The 18,715-nt window shown below is 42.2% G+C and overlaps 1 protein-coding gene across 12 annotated transcripts in view; it reads right to left on the bottom strand.

Annotated features, from left to right (window-relative positions):
* Positions 1–10,278, bottom strand: part of RBFOX1 (RNA binding fox-1 homolog 1) — a 1,131,477-nt gene extending 1,121,199 nt beyond the window's left edge. For all 12 annotated transcript variants that reach the window (XM_033073813.1, XM_033073810.1, XM_033073809.1 and 9 more), the window contains exon 1: positions 10,042–10,278. In XM_033073813.1, the coding sequence (XP_032929704.1) occupies positions 10,042–10,263 (222 nt within the window). In that variant the 5' untranslated portion in view covers positions 10,264–10,278. The remainder of the gene's footprint in view (positions 1–10,041) is intronic.
* Positions 10,279–18,715: the final 8,437 nt, after the last annotated feature.

Below are 18,715 nucleotides of genomic sequence, written 5' to 3'. Positions count from 1 at the left end.
CCAGATGAAGGGCTGAGAAACAGCACATGAAAGAGCCCCTTCCCTTTAGCAAACAGATTTAAGAGCATCAAGCTTAGCAACTCTGCAGATGGTATTAAAAAACCCTACTTTAGCAATTTAAGTAATTGTTCATTTTACAAAAACAAGCTTTAAGAAAGTAAACAGATAATAGGGTGCTGTCATAAGTGTATGTGGAATTCTAATGAAGACTGCCATGAGAGAGCTGAGCAATTGGCATGAAACATCAGGAATTACTGATTTGATTTTATTTTTACTAGGTAGTTTAAGAAAAGCTATTACTCTGTGGGATTATGTTTTTTCCCCAGTGAAAAATAAACAGGAAAAAAGAAGAAAGACACCACAAAACCATGCCTCTGTCCTCTCAGCAGCACCAGGCACTGCCTTTGCTAAGCTTGTGCAATTGGTGTTCCACAGATCAACTCCCCAGGCTGGGAGAACCTTTCATGGTTCAGGGTGATTGGGCAGAGGCTGCACTGACACTGCACAAACACCACTGAGGGAGCATTATTATATCACCCACGAGGAACCAGAGACTCCCAGGGCTCAGCCCAAACTGTCCCAGCTCTGCCAGTCCTGTTCTTCATCTCCTCCAGAGGTGCCAATACCCAGAGCTGTGCCAGCAGCTCCAGAGCTCAGCCCCAGCCTGCTGAGGGTGCCTGAGCTCCCTGGGCCAGGCTCAGAGCACCCAGGGCTCCACACACCTCAGGGGGGAAGTTTATTTTCCCTGGGATTCAGACATCAATTAATCCATTTAGACATCAATTAATGGGGTTTTCCTGATCCCTTCCCTGCACCATCACACCTTCCCCCCCTGCAGTGACCAGGCAGGGCAGACCCACAGTGGCCCAGAATTTATTTCAGCCACACAGCTGGGCTTTTTCTGGGATTTCTTTCTTCATTTTGCTTTCATTAAAAGTTTCCCTGCCTACAATGCCCACTGCACATACCCCCAAGGGAACAGCCTTAGCAGCTTCCAGGTTGGAAGACACTGAGTCCCAAGACACCACACAGGGTTTGAGTCACAATTATCCAAACTGACCTGTCAGCTGGAAGATTAAGGGTCTTGGAAAGTTAGCACTGGGGCAAAACTCATTTATCAACAGATAACAAGACAGTAATTTAGTTTTGACTTTTTGGCTCAGTTACATAATGATAATTTTTTTAAATCACAATTGAGCAACCACTCTGGAGTGCTAACACACAGCTCCAGATTGGTTTGTGTGCACAGCTACACAGGACACTAAAATGAATTAAAACTGAGCAGATAGGGAGAAAAAAAAGGAGTAGGAGCAGAATGATTCCAATTAAGATGCCTCTGCAATTACCATCCCACAAGGATCTGTTCTTTCATGGATAGTGTTCAGTGATTTTTCTTCCCAGTGAATTGGAAAGTGAGTATGTAAAAATCAAGGCGTTGGTAATTTTCAGACCATTTTAATCAAATTGCAGTCATAAATTCTGGGCTTGTCTGACAAGAATACACTTCATGTGGACAAACACAGAATGTTTGGTGGCATTGGCAGCTGTTGGTAAATGAACCTGGAGCCCAGGGCAGAGCAGTACCTAAACCATTGCTAAATTAACAGAATCAGCTTTCTGCAAAAATGTTGAACTTGCCCAGAGTCAGCAAGGGCACGGGTGAGTTCCTTCAGATGGGGAACACAGACCTGCAGGATGGAAAACAAAGCACATGGATCCAGTTGCTTGGCTTATCCAGGAGGAGGAGATGAGTTTATTCCCATCATGGGAGTCAATAACATCTGGTGCTAAACAATCCACTCGAGCTGGGATGAACAGTTGGGCAAACTCCAACTCCAGGCAAGAATTTCTATTTTTATTCTAAGAACAGTTATCTACAGCAAGAAATTTACCTGGAGACTTGAGGAATTGTCCATGACCTGAAGCCTTTAATCAACAGCAGCTGTTTTTGTGAAAAAATTCCATGTTGTAGCTCAAAGAGAATTTAGGGAGATAGAATTAACTTTTCGCAGACACCAGGGTCTAGCAGTCAATTCTAGCTTTGAAATCTAAGAAGGATCTGAACGAGTGGCCGAGAGCAGCAACCTTTGTAACGTGGAACACAACTCTGGGCAATTAGAAGAAAATATTGTCACATCACCAAAAACTATTGGTTTTGTGCCTGCAAGAGAGAAAGAAATTCTCTTCTGCTGCTTTTCCAAGAATCAGTCTTTTTTTTTGAGCTAATGGAACAGTTTTCTGTAATGTCATTATTTATTTTAAATTACATAAAAAGTTATTAATTCCTCAATCAGCATTCTTTCTATTTTATATGGACTCTTGTAATTCACAGACAGTTTCTAAACATAACAGTCAATGATTCTGCCTTCTGGGGACAGTGAAAAGATTAGGGTTTTTTAGTTGAAATAAATATTTTAGTGAATGAAAAAGCAACCTCTCAGCATCTCAGAACAGATGTTACTTCCCCAGTGCATTATTGATAAGAATGCTTCGTTTCCATTTAGCTGTGGCCCAGCTCAAGGACTAAGACAGTCTCAATGAGATGACTTCATAATTTTACATACTAAATCCATTTTTATTTTTTGTGATTAGCCTTCATTTTGTGGAAAATAACATTCCTTGAAGATAATATATGTTGAATGCACAGTAGACCTCAGCTAAAACAGGAATTTACCAAACCATTCATAGACAGTAAAAAGAATGGAAACTTTGTGAGAATTTGTTAATTTTTCACCATCTCATTATGCTTAAGGGTAACCAATACCATCAAAATAATTGCAGGAGCTGGGGGAATGCAGAGCCCTTTCAGTGCATCCATTCATGGCTGATCCTGAGCTGTCCTTGCTCAGAAAACACAGAACCCTGGGCAAACCGAGACCCCTTCTGAGCCCATGCCAGTGGTTGATTCTGTGTGTCCCTGCTCAATTTTTGAAGGCCATCAGGATCCTGCACAATCCTTGCTATAAAACCTTGGACACCCATGAGCTTCTCTACCTCCACCTTTCCACTTGTCTGCCCAGTGACAACTCAGTAAAGATCTTTTTTGTGAAAGGAGGGACCAGAGCTGTGTCCTTTCCTAGGGATCCTAAAGCCAGATCCCTGTGCAATAGGGCTGACACCAAATATATTGGAAACATGCAGGGGAACAAAACAGCAGGGGAAAGGAAAATAGATTGTACAAGAATTATTGTGCTCAGGAAATCTTTTTCACTTTAAACAAGTTTTGCTTTTCAGACTGGAATGAAAGTATCCTTACCAAGGACAGCAGACACTTCTCATTAGATGGACCTTTATTAATTATCAGTACAACTAATTGAGAATTCCTTCATTATCTAGCACTTAAGTCAGCAACACCAGGTTAAGTTGTTTAACTGTTGCATTTTCCTACCCCAAGCTATGTGAAGTTTGCTGGCAGTGACCAGCTGGCTCACAAGTTATGCCCATTTTAAAGGCATCTTAAGTACCAGAAGGAGAGAGATCAGAACACAAGAGAGCCATCAAAAGCAAATGTTCTGGATTCTGATTTTAAAAGATAAAATCCTTTCTAGTGTAGACAAGACTGCCTATAACTCCTTGGGCTGTTTGCACAGTGGGCAAAGCATTAAACATCAGAACACATTAAGTGCATTCCTGAGGGGGAAATTACATGGGTGGCAGTGCAGCAGATCCTGCAGCCTAATTTAATGGAACAAAATAGGCAACTCTTTAGCAATAATGCATCCCAAATGAGTCTGAACATTGAGTACTCCACAGGAAAGGGACAGCCAGTGAAGCACCAGCCTGATTCTATTCTCAATTTTCCATCGCTTCTGGGGCTTATTCCTCATTGTAGTCCAGGCTAATGACTGAGACTGCAAATATTTCTTAAAAACCGAAGTAAAGGAAATAATTTATCTTTAAATTACAGAGACTTGAAATAAAGATATTTTTCATGGCTGACTTTGGCATACAGAAGGAGAAAGCGTAGCAAATAAGAGCAACATATAAATATCTTAATTTCATATCTCATCTAATTCAACAGAGATCACAAATGTCTTCTTTTGCACTCTGGAATATTTTAATGCGTTTGTAATTTCAATCAAAAGTAGTATTCCAGTCACGCTACAAAAAGTGTAATATTAGGCAATTGATTACTCAAATTGGGATAGAAATGCTCCATGAATGCTCCTTATCAGTGAAACTGAACTTCCAATGAATAAACACAACTGGCCAATGTTGCTCTTGGTTCAAAGAGCTTGTGGAAAACAGGCAATTATTTGCTGAATTAAACGAAATTTCCCTCATGACAAAAATAGGATAATTCACACAAAGCCTTTAGCTTTGCACACTTAGCCCCTGCCATCCAGTGCAGTGACAGGAAAAATGGCAAAACAAAGTCATTCATAAGAGTCCCTGTCTGCTGCCTTTCCTTGTCTCAGGAAATTCTTTGCTGCAATTATTCCTGCTCAAGCTGCAGTGCCATTGTTTGCTGACACCAGCCAGAGGTTAACAGGAGGATGAATCAGTTGTAGGGAGAACATTTTCCTTCAACTTGTTCTTGTTCTTGGAATCAAGTCCAAACCAATTTTTGATTTATCCACACCTTTCTATCAAAGCTCCTTTACTTTGATTTAGCAAATATTAACTCCAGCACCTTATATCAATACCACCACTGACTTCTGAAGAATTATCATCTCCTTTCTTCCCACTTCCAAAGGCAAATAATTATGTCTCTGTCCTGGATCACAGAATTTGATTGTGCTCTGAACCAAAACAAAAGCAGTAATTCCAGCATCTATCACAGTCTGCCTAACAAGAAAATAGATTAAATCCTTAAGTTATCCTCTAATTAGGTAATCAGACCCAAAAAAGGACAGAGAGGAAAGGCAGATGCAGTCTGCAACACATTCCAAATGTCCTGCTCTTCAAAACACTTTAAATCTATGGTGCTCTCCTAAAACACATCCATTCCACAGTGTCTGAGGACAAAAGGAACTCAGTAGATTGAAATACTTTTATTAAGAGAAGACAAAAAGAACTAAACCACAGCCTTGACAGAAGAGTGGTTCAATCTGCTTAGAACCCTGAGAGTCAAAAATCAGCGCCTTAAATTGGACTCTCAGTCCAGACAAACCCACCATTCCAGTTTCTCCCTTCTCAAACACATTTCCCCTTTAAAGTGATTTTTTCTAACGAAATCATGATCATAAAGGGATACACACACAAATCAGGTTTTGCAATAAACCAACTGTAATGAGTAAATAAATGTCCTAAACCAGAGAACCTAAATGAGAAACTGCACTAACCCAGTGTAACCTTGTGTGGCAATGCACACAAAGGTCAGACTTCAGATCCAATTCTTGCACTTCATGCTATGTTTTATGCCTGTATGTAAGGAAAAAGCCTTCAGTTATTGAGTCAAAAATTATTTTAACCCAAGCTAAACATAAGAGATGATTAACACTCATCAAGATTAACACCATTCTCAAATTCAGCACTCCTAATGTCTTTGTTATTTACCCCAAGCACTTCCAGGACAGCAGCTCACACTGCTCAGGGCACACCCCGAGGTTTGTGCAGTGAATCCAGGCAGATTTCAGTTCCTACATCCACACCTGGTCTGGACAGAGCTTTTAATCTGAACTCAGACCCATCCTTCAAATGAGGGAATTTTATCTTGAGCTGAAGCTCCAAGCCTATATCTTAATTTCTAGAAAACCCTTCTTCTCCTCCTTTCAAATGATCAGCTTTTCAATAGGTGTTTCTCAGCTTTCCAAGGTATGTTCTTTTGCACTTTAGCAACACTCAAATGAATTACTCAAACTGATGACAAGGTACAATTTGTTCTCTATGCAAAGACACTGGCACTGCATAGCACATCACATCTCCCCTGGATCTAAACCGGATTTACAATTCCATTAACATCTGAGATTTAGAAGGCTGGATTTGTCTCATGACACAAGTTTGTGTAGTCAATTCTTCAGGGTTGCAAAACCAGTGTTTTCCCTCCTACAAAATTTCTAAGCACTTTTCCAGGTACTTTCCTTGTGTTTTCTTTTACAACAGTCCCAAAACTAACTAAGATGTTACTTCTGACGTTAGCAACAAAAAGTTGCATTTTTTTCTTCATGGTACTTCTACCCTTTCCTCTTTTCCAAGTATTCATAAAGGCAATTAAAAAAAATTAAAACGGTACCTTAAATCAAAAATGCATTAAAGTCATTCTGAAAATTGTTTAGAAGGTAAAAGTTCAAGCTCTCTCCTGGTACAGGTGGCATTACAGATGAAAACATAGCTTAGGAAGCTGTATGCTGTGGGAACACTACAGAAGTCAGACCAAACCCAGGAAATTTAGTCTTGATCTCTAAACTTGGCACAAATATTTATGGGGGGAAAGTTTGGTTCATAACAAAGGAGGCCTTGTGGATTCAGAAATATCTTTGCATCAAAATCCAAAGAACCTTCACCAGGCATAGGGACAAAGAGTTGGTTAAAGAGAGAAAAAAGGATAATTCTTGAAAGACAAGGATACATGGATTACAAGGATCCACACTCCTGATGACCTCTCATGGGGTAACTTTGGAGTCACACACAGTTACTCATGGGTAACTGGGAGTCTCACACAGTTACTCATGGGTAACTGGGAGTCTCACACAGTTACTCATGGGTAACTGGGAGTCTCACACAGTTACTCATGGGTAACTGGGAGTCTCACACAGTTACTCATGGGTAACTGGGAGTCTCACACAGTTACTCATGGGTAACTGGGAGTCTCACACAGTTACTCATGGGTAACTGGGAGTCTCACACAGTTACTCATGGGTAACTGGGAGTCTCACACAGTTACTCATGGGTAACTGGGAGTCTCACACAGTTACTCATGGGTAACTGGGAGTCACACACAGTTACTCATGGGTAACTGGGAGTCTCACACAGACTCCTAGTTCCCATGAGTAACTATCTCATGTCTATCAGCCCAGAAAGAAGTCAGCACTTGCATGTTCAATTCTTCATATGCTTCCTATTTCAGGAAATACAGCTTCACCCTAATTTGACCATTTCCAGTGTGTGGTCACAAGCTGGGTGACAATCAAGATCTGATAGCTGTGGTCACTCTCCAGGCACACAGCTGGCAATGGAATTCTCCAGAGACCCTGGCTGAAGACTTTTACCCCAGCTCCTGATGAAAAGCAGAGACACCAGCTCTCCCCAGAGTGCCCATTCCCCAGCACCCGCACCAATGAAGATTCCTCAAGTGCAGCCTCACTGCAAAGGCTGCAGCCCCTCCTTTGAACCAAAGGCTCCATCCTGATGCTCAGGAGGAAACATCACAGAGGGAACAATTCCCTGGCCTCGGACTGTGTGATTCACACCTGCCACCAGCAGCTTCCTCCCGTAATGAAGGCAATAAAAAGAAGGCAAGGAGCAAAGTATTGAATAGATACCTAAATTAACAATTCCAGTTTCAGCCCAGGTTACTGCATGAACCAGTCACCCAGCACTGAGGGGAGGAGTCACTCCAGGTGCTGCTGCCAACCAGGGCACAAAATCCTTCTGCAACCAACTTGTGCCCAGCAGCAGCTCCTGCTGTAAGCTCAGCATGCCAAGGAAATGCCCACAGCACTTCAGGAGCATAAAACACACATTGTGTCTGCCTCCTCCAGGATCCACGGTCCTACAATGTGGAATAATGAGCTGGAGCAGCTGACCAACATAGATTTCTTCCTTCTAAACACAGGAATGATGTTGAATGAGGTAAATAGCAGTGGAATAAACAGACAAATAGCACACACACTGTGCTGATTTTTTATTACTAGTCCAAAAATGAGTCAAAGCCTATAATTTTTTTAAATGTCCTTCTTTAAAGTGGAAGACATAATGGACTACTAGGAAATGTTCCTCCAATGCATGCATTGATTACCCATACCACTATGCCTATAAAATAGAGATTCTTCTAAGCACAGAAATGAAGTCACTCCAGTATTTCCTAAGGGCACATAGTCCATCTTTTCCAGCAGCTTGCTCTCTACAAGGTGACAGACACTTACAGTCATTGTTGAACAAGCTTTTATTGCTTTGAGAAAAAAATTGATGTTAACAGAATTTCAAATGTCACATAATTAATTTCTAATAATACCTCCAAATCAGACAGACATATTTAAGTGGGAAGTGGAAAAATATTACTGGAACTTTATACAAAATGTAGTGCAACATCCCAAGCCAGAATCCACTCAAGTGATGGGAAAGAAGACCTTCATTGAGCTTTGATGAGTTTTGAGTCAAACTCAGTTTAATTTAAGAGGTGCTATAAGAAAAACTATTTTATTATAAAAATTATTTAAGAATTTATTTTGGGAGAGACAAGCAGTGAAATAATTGTTCATTAAATTGTTCATTGTTAATATTTTTAACAATCCCCTGATGAAAAATCAGAATGTAAAGTTGGAGCAGCTATACCAGGTCCTTGAAAGGACAAAAAAAAGACAGGTATTCACCAGCACAGAACTTTGCTGCAGTAACAGAACATAAATAAGGGGCTAAACCTGGCCTCACACAAGGGGGAGAGCCCAGTGATTCAGGTATGCATCATTTTCATATATTCTACATTGATCCCTTCAAAGACAAAGCAAATTTATTCAATAAAGGCTTATTTTTCAGTAACTTCCTAACTAGGTATTATAGTAAGATGTACCATCAAAAAGACTTTTAGTTCAACCCATAGTGGTGTTCACTTCTAGATATTTATCACAAAGGAGAATGGATTTAAAACCTTTACTCTCAGGTAAAAAAAAGAAAAAAACATACAGACAAAAGCAAGGGTTGTGATTTGAGCAATTAATTTGCCTGTATTTTGCATTTCTTTTGAGTAAAATAAATCTGTGCCAGAAGTGGTATAAGAACAGGAATGGTAACTTCATAAAGCATTGGAAACCCAAAACACAGAGCAAAGTGCAACTCTCTGCAGTTACATGGTTTGATAAAAAGGATTTCTGCTTGGATAAACAAACCAACACTCTACACACATTTTAAATACTTTTGTAGCTCAGGAAAACTGTTGCATTTAGGGATGACCTTCCACCAAGAACACACTGAATAAACTATCTTCCAAATGATTTAATAATGTAAATCCTACCAAAACGCTGAGCATCTACTTAGCTCTTCAATTGAAGAAGCATGTCTAAATTCGGGAAATCAATCCCAGGAGAGAAAACATCCCACACTGCAGAAAACTTCTGGATGAAAGCAGTGCACTGAAATCTCCAGTAGCTCTTAAGTGAGCTCTAAAGCTGCACTCTCACCCTATGACAGCTCCCCCAGGACACATCCTACACCCCAGACACTGTCCCCCCACCCTCCCCCTGCATTTCTGACCCAGGGAAGCAGCCGGGATGTGGCCAGGAAAGTACCTGGCCCGAATTGCCCCAGGAGGAGCAAAGCTTCAGCTGGCTGGGGATCCAGATGTTCTCCCCGAGTTCTCTGCTGAGCCTCAGGAGCTGCTGACAGGCACAGCAGCTGAGCTGAATAACCAGGCAGCAAAGTTCCCCTCCTGCAAAGACCTGGGAACGCTGATATTTATACAGGCAACTGCTCAGCAGCTCTTTTTTGGCAAAACCTCACCAGATGAGATCTCTAACCACCAATTCTCCTCCTCTCCTGCAGGCTCTACCCCCATCCCCAGCTGTAAAATAGTGCTACTCAACATAAATGAACGGACATGGATAAACAGCCCAAACTGTCCAGTTCAATGCACCAATCCCTACCCAATTTCTAAATGGATATAGGGAGTTGCACAGCAAGTTCAGCAGTTAATATTCTTTCTCCCCATGAAAAAAGAAACACACACATCTTGCAAGCAGCTGATGAAAACACACATTCCTGCACTGAAAAGTGTGCAGGCAGGATGAGAAATGAAAGAGGAGCATGCTGTGATCTCGGTGAGATGGGACACTGGACCGCACTCACCCTGCTCTCCGTGTGCCCAATTACCAACTTCGGGCTGACAATAATTCCAGAGGTAACCTCCCGGCCCTTCCCCCCTTCCCACTGAGGATCCTCACTCACACTTTTGCCTTCACCACCTCCTTCGGGCACGGGCTCCTCTCTGCCTGAGCAAGGCATCGCTGCATCTGCTGCTGCTCGCTCCTTTGCAGCGCTCCCTCCTTCACTCCCCAGCCTCAGCCTCTTTCCCTCCGGCTGGGAATCATCCACATCCTCCCTTCTTATCTTCCCGTCTCTGCCTCGCTGCTTCCCCGCGTCCTCGGGGCTGCCGCAGGAATTTGACATTTTCAAAGTGTTGCGGGCTTTAAAAAAAAAAAAAAAAAAAATTAAAAAAAAAAAAAAAAAGTCGAAGCTGCCGTTTAGAAAGGGATTTGGCTTCCGAGAGCTGCGATGTGCTGTGGCTCCCGATAGAAATTTGGGTGCTGTGGGTCCGGAGCCGCTTCTCTGCCGCCCTCTCCTGCCGGCTGCGGGCTGGGCGCGGAGCGAGCGCTGCTCCTGGCACAGAATCCCTCTGGATCGGGCTGTGCGCTGTGCTGCTGCCTCCGGAACACTCGCATTGCTCTTCTCCCTGATCCGCGGAAACCGCCTTTCCTTCAAGTACAGAGAATTAGCTGTGCCGTCTTTAAATCCAAATTTACCTCTGTCCCCCAGGGATGCTGTGCCAAGAGTAATTACCCATTAAAATGCAAAGGTGGCCTTAACCCCAAATAGCTTCTTTCAAAATAATTTCACTACAGGTTTAGGTTGGTTTTTTTTTTATATAAGGGTATACTTACTTTGTAAATTAACTTTGCATCTTCTAAATCCACATTCCACACTGTGACACAAATTTCGCATAACGTTCTGGTCCTAGAGCTGTAGGGATGAGATTAAAATGACATTAGGGCAACTCAACAGGACAGTTTGGAGGTTCTTTATGCTCTCTCAGACAATTTATTAAAAACACCACTCCACATAATCAAAGAATGGGGAAATATTCAAATCTTTAAAAAAAAAGTAACCAAGTGCTTTGCCATATGGACTGCAATGTGCTGCTCATTCTTCCAATAGAGAAGGCAAAATGAAGTAGAGGCTTTTTTTTAAAAAAAAAAAAAAAAGCAATATGAGTCCTGTTTTCTCACACTTAAGTGCTTCTAGATTTAAATGATATACTCCTTGTATCTTGCAGAGGGAAGTAAATCCCTAAGAAGCCCACTGCACATATCCAGATATGTTCCAGTCAGGAGCTCAGGGACAAAACTTCAGGAGTGGTGCCCAGCCAGGTGTGGATGAATTCATTGAGTCAAATTCCATTTCTGCTGTGTTCAACAAGGTCTGTCTGGCCAGAATCCTAGAGGGAGTTAAACTGTGTCCCAGCACTGATTTCACTGACATAATGAAGGGGGTTGTAGTTGTGTCAATTATTCAAGAATGAACAAATCCAGGACGAATCAGTTTGAGACACTCCAGCCAGATCCACAGGAGGGTGAGGGAGCAGTTCTGAGAGATCCAAGATACCTGCACACCCAGAGCTGGAGAGGTCAAACATCCACTGCTAACACTGATTGTAGCAAAGGTGGGGGCAGTGGCTCTTGCCTAACCTGCAGCTGTGAATACTTTCAGAGCTGGGTGAGCACAAACCAAGTGGGCTCAGCAGAGGAAAAACAAAGCTGAGAGGTTTTTTAAGTGTTGGATCAAGTCTCACATGCCTTGTAACCTGCAGTGGTCAATTCCACAGCTTGGCTTTCCATTTGGAGTCGTGTCCACTTGTGATGAACCTGCAGAAGAAACTGCTCAGCTGATGACTGATCCCCTTCAATAAACAAGAGATTGTCAGCCAGAGCACAGCCAGGCAACTACTGCAGGTAGGGTTTTTCACTCTGGATGAGCACAGATTAATACAGGTCACGCCCCACTTCTCAAAGCCATGAGTTCCCACACCCATCTAGCTCAGGAGGAAAGAAAACCATTGATAAACAGCCCTCAATATCCTCATCAACAGCAGCAGCTGCAGAGACCAAAAACAGGGATTTTTCTTCTAAAGTCACATCCCCTAGGCAAAACTGTTGACTTTAAAAAATCCTTCACCCTTTTTCCCATATTGTTAAAACATGACCCATCCTTTCCCATCTTTTCTCCTGACTGAAGCTCCTGAAAGATTTACACAACTGTTTAGATCATCTCCACCAAACTGCAAAAGCCTTTCTTACTTCTAGGGCTCATTCACCACTCATACCTGCTTTATCCATCAGGCAAGCCATTTAATCCTGTTTTTCTATTTGAGTTTTGTTTATTCTTTCTTTCTTGCCATCCTCACCTAAAATACTGAAAGACAGAAATGATTCTGAAACAGAAGTGCTGTTTTAGCTACAATGCACTTCAGGCTTATTTGCAGAGTAAACTGCATCAATTTCTGTTGGAGCATATCTCCATCCCAAAGCTCTGATTTCATGGAATTCAAGTGGCTGGCAAGACCTTGCCAGTTGTGGCAGTATTTTATTTGTGTTTGAACCAGGCTCAGGCTGCCTCGGTGACCAGCCCAGCCACACACCCAGCCATGCCTGCCAGGCACTGCTGGCTCCCTGCACATCTCTGTCTTCCAAATCAGAAAATAAAACACTCACTTCCTCATGTTTGAAGCCTAGCCTCTGGTTTTGAAGAAATGAAAATTTACAGAGACAGAGAATGCATCTTTGTTTCTAATGAAAATCAAACACTTCTGAAATGTCGACATCTTCATGCAGAGAAAAGGAGAAATGGCAAAACAAGAAATAAATTCTGTAGGTACTTATGAGAGAAGGTTGGTCAGGCCTTTGCTTCCTGTTATTTAGCACACAAATACTGTATGGCAGGACTAGGCAGTCATTGGTTTTGTGTTTCTACAGGACCAAAAGGTTCCTCGATGGCAGAAAGTTCTGCAGCACACAAAGCCCACACTGAGCTTGGGCACCAGGCTTCATGCAGGGAGCTCACTTCAGGAACAGGCTTCAAGTCTTTCAGATCATCCTAAATTTCACAAGAGGATAAAGGGATCGAGATGAGAGCCAGTGCTGTAGACATGTCCAGCCTCCTTTTTTATCCTGTATGATCATTCCTTGTTTAATACCAGCCTGATTTATTGTTTCACCTCCTGACCCCTTGGTGTCAGAACTTGCCTCTTGGCCAGGGCCAGCCCTTGCCTTCTTCTGACAGAACTCACTTTACACCTAATGAGCAGTTTCAGAGTCAAGTCCCTATCGATTCCCCACAGAACTCCTCACAAAACTGATCCTCAGCCAAATAAATCCATCAGCACAAGTCACCAAAATCTGAGCGGCCATTACCCAGGGGAGCACGTGAAAGTGAGTGACAAGTGCTCTGAGACCTGGGGAATCCTTGTACAAACTGCTTTTCAACACATTTCTGCTTGAAACCACTGCTAAAAAAATGCAGTTACACCAACAGACTCCAGGACAGCCAAAATTCCACAAGTACCATTTTCAACACCACTCTCAGCAGGCAGCATCCCCTCTTGGACTGTAAGACACACTATGGAAATAAAATAGGTGTGTTGAGACTCAGAGTGAGGGGTGTTTCCACCTTTGTGCACCAACAAAGCACTGAAACAAGGGGCAGCTGGAGCCAGGATGGGACCTGGGCTGTTCCCTGCAGGAAAGCCTGGCCTCCCCCTCGTGCCACCCAAAAGCCACTGGGATCGGGATACAAGGAGCCAGGGCATAGATAAAGGGGTTTTTAGGGGGTTGGGCAGAGAAAACTCCTTCTGGCTGAGTCTCATAAGGCTTAGGTGTAAAGAAGCTTTATTTTATTGTATCCCTTGACAAATAAGCGTAATAACTGAGTTGTGAGGGCCAGTGGTTTCAGCTCAGGGGTGAACATCTCCTGCAGGATGGTGCATTTTTTGGATCCCGCTCCATCTCTCAGAGCTTATACCCAACAGTGATCCCTGTGTTGGGCTCTTGCCAGAAAAAACTCACAGTGAATTTCGAGGTTCAAGGACAGATGAGCCAAGAGATTTTATATTGTCACCTAACTGCACTGCCATCAAAGCCAGCAGCTTCAGTGTAAGCAGAGTTAGATTATATCTCCAAATAATTTTGCAATTCAGCTCAACCAGTTCACAACCACCATAAAGAGAAGTTCATTGATTTTAGTGTCTTAATGAGTAAAATTATGAGAATTACCTCAGAATGGCATTTACATCTGAGCACTGTGATGTTTAATTTAATGGAATACTTGTTGCATTCCCTTACCTCACCTTAGTTTGCAAGCCAATGTAAAAGTAATCTGATTTAAAGCCCTCTGATGTATGTCCTCTCTGCAGTAAAAACACAGGTTCTGTAAGTGTATTCGTGTTGCAGGAGAACATAAAATGCCAGTTCTGCAAATGAAAGTCACTATAATCAGCAGTAAAAGCTCACATCTCTTTTCATGTGTTCTCTGATTTTTTTAAAAAAAGGAACAACAGGAAAGTTCCCCACTTGCACAATTACTTCAATGGGTGGAGAACAGAATTCTAAGTTTACATTAATCAGGTAATTTGGCACATCTTACTTCTACAAGGAGGCCAAGTTATTAATAACAAGTCTGAAAATGAACCAGTAAGTCTGGAAAATTAATTTTTCATTTATTTTGCTATTGCTTCCAAATTAAACTCTGCACCTCATCATTGTAATTACTCCTGAAAGCTCATAAATATTTCATTATTTTTATTATTGTTTTATGTTCACCAACAAACATTAGAGATACTGAGTCCATTGTTTATAGCTTCAGGTTTCCCTGTAAACTTATTCTGCAGTAACATTTGCTATGATGGCTATAATGAAAAACAAAGCAGGATATGCTGCTGACTGTTGAATCCTTCAGAACCTCTCAGACACCAAAATATTCCCTTAAACTCTACCAGAAATGTGCCAGGGCTTCAGTAAGTATTAAAGATTCTGGGGTACCACAGACCATGGAAAGGCTCACTGCTCCAGCCTGGGATCTAGTGCTGTATTTGGTTTCTCCCACCTCTCCTGAAGGATCAGAAACAACCTAAATTTTATGTCCTCAAGTTACTCTCCAAAGCTGCAAAATAACAATAAGTTGTTTTTATTATTAAATACATTCATGAAGACAGCTCCTCCTTTTGCTGCCCCAACTTTTATTGCTGCAAACCCATAGGATGGGTGACATCTCTCCTTTTTCCTTACTCTGCCATGAACTCCACATGGAGGCAGCAGACACAAAACTCCTCCAAAGAAAGCAAATTATTCCACATGATTTTGGTAACACTTCAAAATCCTTCTCAACTGGACTTGCCTGCCACCAGTTCACATTAAAGAGTGTTTAACATCCAAGTCCCATTGCTGATAATCCTGAGCCTTCATAATGTTGAATCAGAGCAGAGAAAGGAAGGATTCAGCCAGATGAGCTGGATTGTTTTAATGTCACCACCATGTATATAGGTAATTAATTGATCAAGGGGATTCATTTTCAATCAAAGCAGTGTCTGTTTTCTCTGTGGTCTCATTAAGCACATGAGATATATTGTATAATACATCTATGTATAATCCACCCCCAATTTCCCATGAGTCTCAGCACACCCAAACCCATTCAGACTTTAAATAAAGTTTCCAAACCTCTGTTCAAGCAGGCAGTTACTGGTAGGAACTGGGAATGTCACCTGCTGCCTTGCCCAAAGTTTTCAAATCAAATTTCAGCCTTCCACTTAACATGCAGCAACAGCCAAGATGTTCTGAGGAATTTGAAGATTCAGTTCTCAAGCTGCTGTAATAGCTATCCCTCTTTGGGGAGCAGAGTAACAGCAACATCTCTTTAGGCCAAATACAGGCCATAAAACAGTGCTTTAATTTCTACAGAGCTACCTCTAATTATCCAAAGGGCTACTCTGGATTCACACCTGCTACATACAAAGCAGGTGATTAAAAGAACTCCTCTCCCCACTATCCCTTTCCATCTGTGTAACTCTTACAAACTGCAATAGGTTCAGAAAGAGAACAAATTAAAATACAGCCTATTACTATAGGCTTTATAAACACAGCCTATCATGCTACAAATTTTATAGAAAGTATCAAAATTCCACAAATTTTCTGTTTTCTTTAAAGAGAAAGAAGGTTCTTCATTAAAGAATTCTCCTCTTTAAAGAGAACCTTAAATGTCCAAAGAGGATCAAACCACTACTAGAAGGCTGAGTGGAAATTAAAATAATTTTGGAAAAAATTCTTCTCTTCTGGAAAAAAAATTGTTGCACAGGAGAAAGGTTTAAAACAAGTGATTATACTTCTTGTTCCAGAAGTCCAGGACCACAAAAGTCAGGTGAGACAATATTGCACACGGGTGGACAAACTGTTGTAGGTGACAGGACACAAACCAAAATGGAAATGAATCCCAGAGCTGCAGAGAGCAGGTGAGATGCACAGCACCAGGGCTGCTGCAACACCCAGGGACTGCACAAGTTTCTCCCTCTCTGCAAAGCCCCAGCTGTCCACAGGATGGGGATCCAGGCAGGGAGCCTGGGAGCATTGCTGCAGCTGGGCTGGACACACACACACACAGACAGAAAATGCCTGAGTAGATAATAAAGAGCTTATGCTTTCTGTCATGGTGTTTGAAGTCCTTGGAGGAAAGCTCTCCTCAGTCACTCACAGCAGACTGAGAGCTTTGATGTCAGCTCACTGAGAGGACAGGCTGGGATGGAATATTGCTTACCTGGCTACATTAAACATACCTGAGCAAAGTGAATTTTCAGTTCAAGTGCCCTTAAACTGTAATGTCTCCCTCACAGAAGGAGCATTTTGGAGGATTTGCACTCCTAATTTGAAAATGAAGAGAACAAATGTTCAGTAGGGGCACTTTTGCGGCTGCACAAAGGCACAATTATGTCCATCATGGAGTGATAACTTCATCATTTGAGAGGAGTTTGGGCTGGGATCTACCTCAACCACAGCATTTCATACAAGGCTCAGAGCACCCTTCACACTGCAGCTCTACCTTGTTTGCTGAGGGTTGGTTTCATTTGGGTGCAGATCAGCCAAAAATGAAAATTCCAACCATTTTCTCAGTGTTCCTCTTTGAGGGGAGCACAGGCCACTACTGGGCATTCTGGAGAGCACTCAGGCTGCCTGTCAGTCTTTATCAACCTGAAGAACGTAAAATGCTATTTTCACTATTGCACAAGGCTAAGTGATGGCATTAAAATACATAATACATGTTTATTTCAAAACACCTACTGTATTTTATCTCATGTACAAAAGCCCTAAGAAGATCAAGTAATTTGCAACTCTTGATATGTTCAGAGTGTTTTTATTTGTGTGTTGCAGGACATTAACCCCTTTTGAAAGGGTTACATTTTAATTTAACACCTTCATTTAACCATATAGAGTAGCAGCTCCTGTTGGAGGTGGCATTTTCCCCACATCTCAAGCTAGTTCACAAAGCTTAAGAACCAGTCAACTTTTAGACTGAACCCTCTTTGCAACATAAATCCATGTAGTAACAGCCTCACCAAGATCCCCATCCCTGGACAGATCACCCAGAATATCTTTTGGAACCAGAAACCAGCAAAAGGCACCTCAGACAAAGAATGCCACACAAGAGATGACAGCCAGAAACCCTCTTACCTCCCAAGACCTGCTCCTAGAAAGGCTAAGTTTTCATATTTATGTGATTTTTAACATTTTGCTAAACATTCTCAAATCATTAGAAGGCACTAGCAAGCTTTTATGATTGGAAAATTCCTGGGATCTCTCAGTGCTGCTGCCAGAGCCCTGGGGCTGCCCAGAGCAGGAGGGGAAGTGCTGAGCTCAGGCTGTGCTGCCCAGGTCCATCAGTGCTCTCAGGGCTGGATGATGCCAGGCTGCAGGCAGAGCAGCCTGAGATAAGGATGGCAGAAGGGAGGGTGAGGATATATCTACCTCTGTCTTACAGCCTTCTTTAATACAACAGAACCAGTGCAGGAAGTTATTGAGTTCTTCCTTCAGCATCCTCAGTCATAAAATAAATAAATGTCTTCCACTCAGGCTCTGGGTCTAGTCAATATTATCTGCTAGGCTCATCACATGGCTCAGCCTGAGGCAAGAGGACAATTAGGTTTTTCTTTCTTCCCCCTTTTCTTCTCCCTTGCTGTGTTTTAACACCCCTGCCTTTTCCAGTGCAGCAGCACTTTCCCCACAGCAGCTTCTCTCACTTGTTCCAAACTGACTCCCAGCTCCGCACTCCAAGCAGGTAAGTACAAACCAGGCATGAAGAAAGAGTCCACTGAAAGGTAATTTCAGCTTTCTCTTTCCTTGCACTTGCTCATCCTCAGAGTTTTGAGTAAGAAGTTTTGAACATGGACTAGCTTCATGAAAGTCTCCTTTCTAGATGTTTCCAAATCTAGCTCAGACTGTCTCCTTTTGGAGGGAAGAAGGGGAAGAAAAGGGAACTTTCTGTGCATGGGAGAATTGTTTAAAGCACCTAATAGCTCTGTAAGGATACAGAAACCTCTTGCTTTCTACATGTTTGAAGGCCAGGTTTTCTACCTAGTATCACCAAGAAAACTGCTTTCCACAAAACCTTTCCTTTAAAGATTTCTGGATTCCATGCTTTCTACCACACCATCTGTATCTGAGGCCTAGTAATGGTACTGGCAGCTCCAAAACCTTAATTTCATTCATCATTAGATTTCATGCTAGGAACAGACTCCAGTCAACAGCTGTCATGCCTTGAAACAAAATTATTTGTATTACCCAGGCGTGTTTGTGAAGGAGCCCAGGCT

This window comes from Catharus ustulatus, chromosome 16 (genome assembly GCF_009819885.2).
Source record: "Catharus ustulatus isolate bCatUst1 chromosome 16, bCatUst1.pri.v2, whole genome shotgun sequence".
Taxonomy (NCBI): domain Eukaryota; kingdom Metazoa; phylum Chordata; class Aves; order Passeriformes; family Turdidae; genus Catharus; species Catharus ustulatus.
Note: the sequence above shows the minus strand (reverse complement) of the source record. Positions and strands in the feature narration are given on the sequence as shown.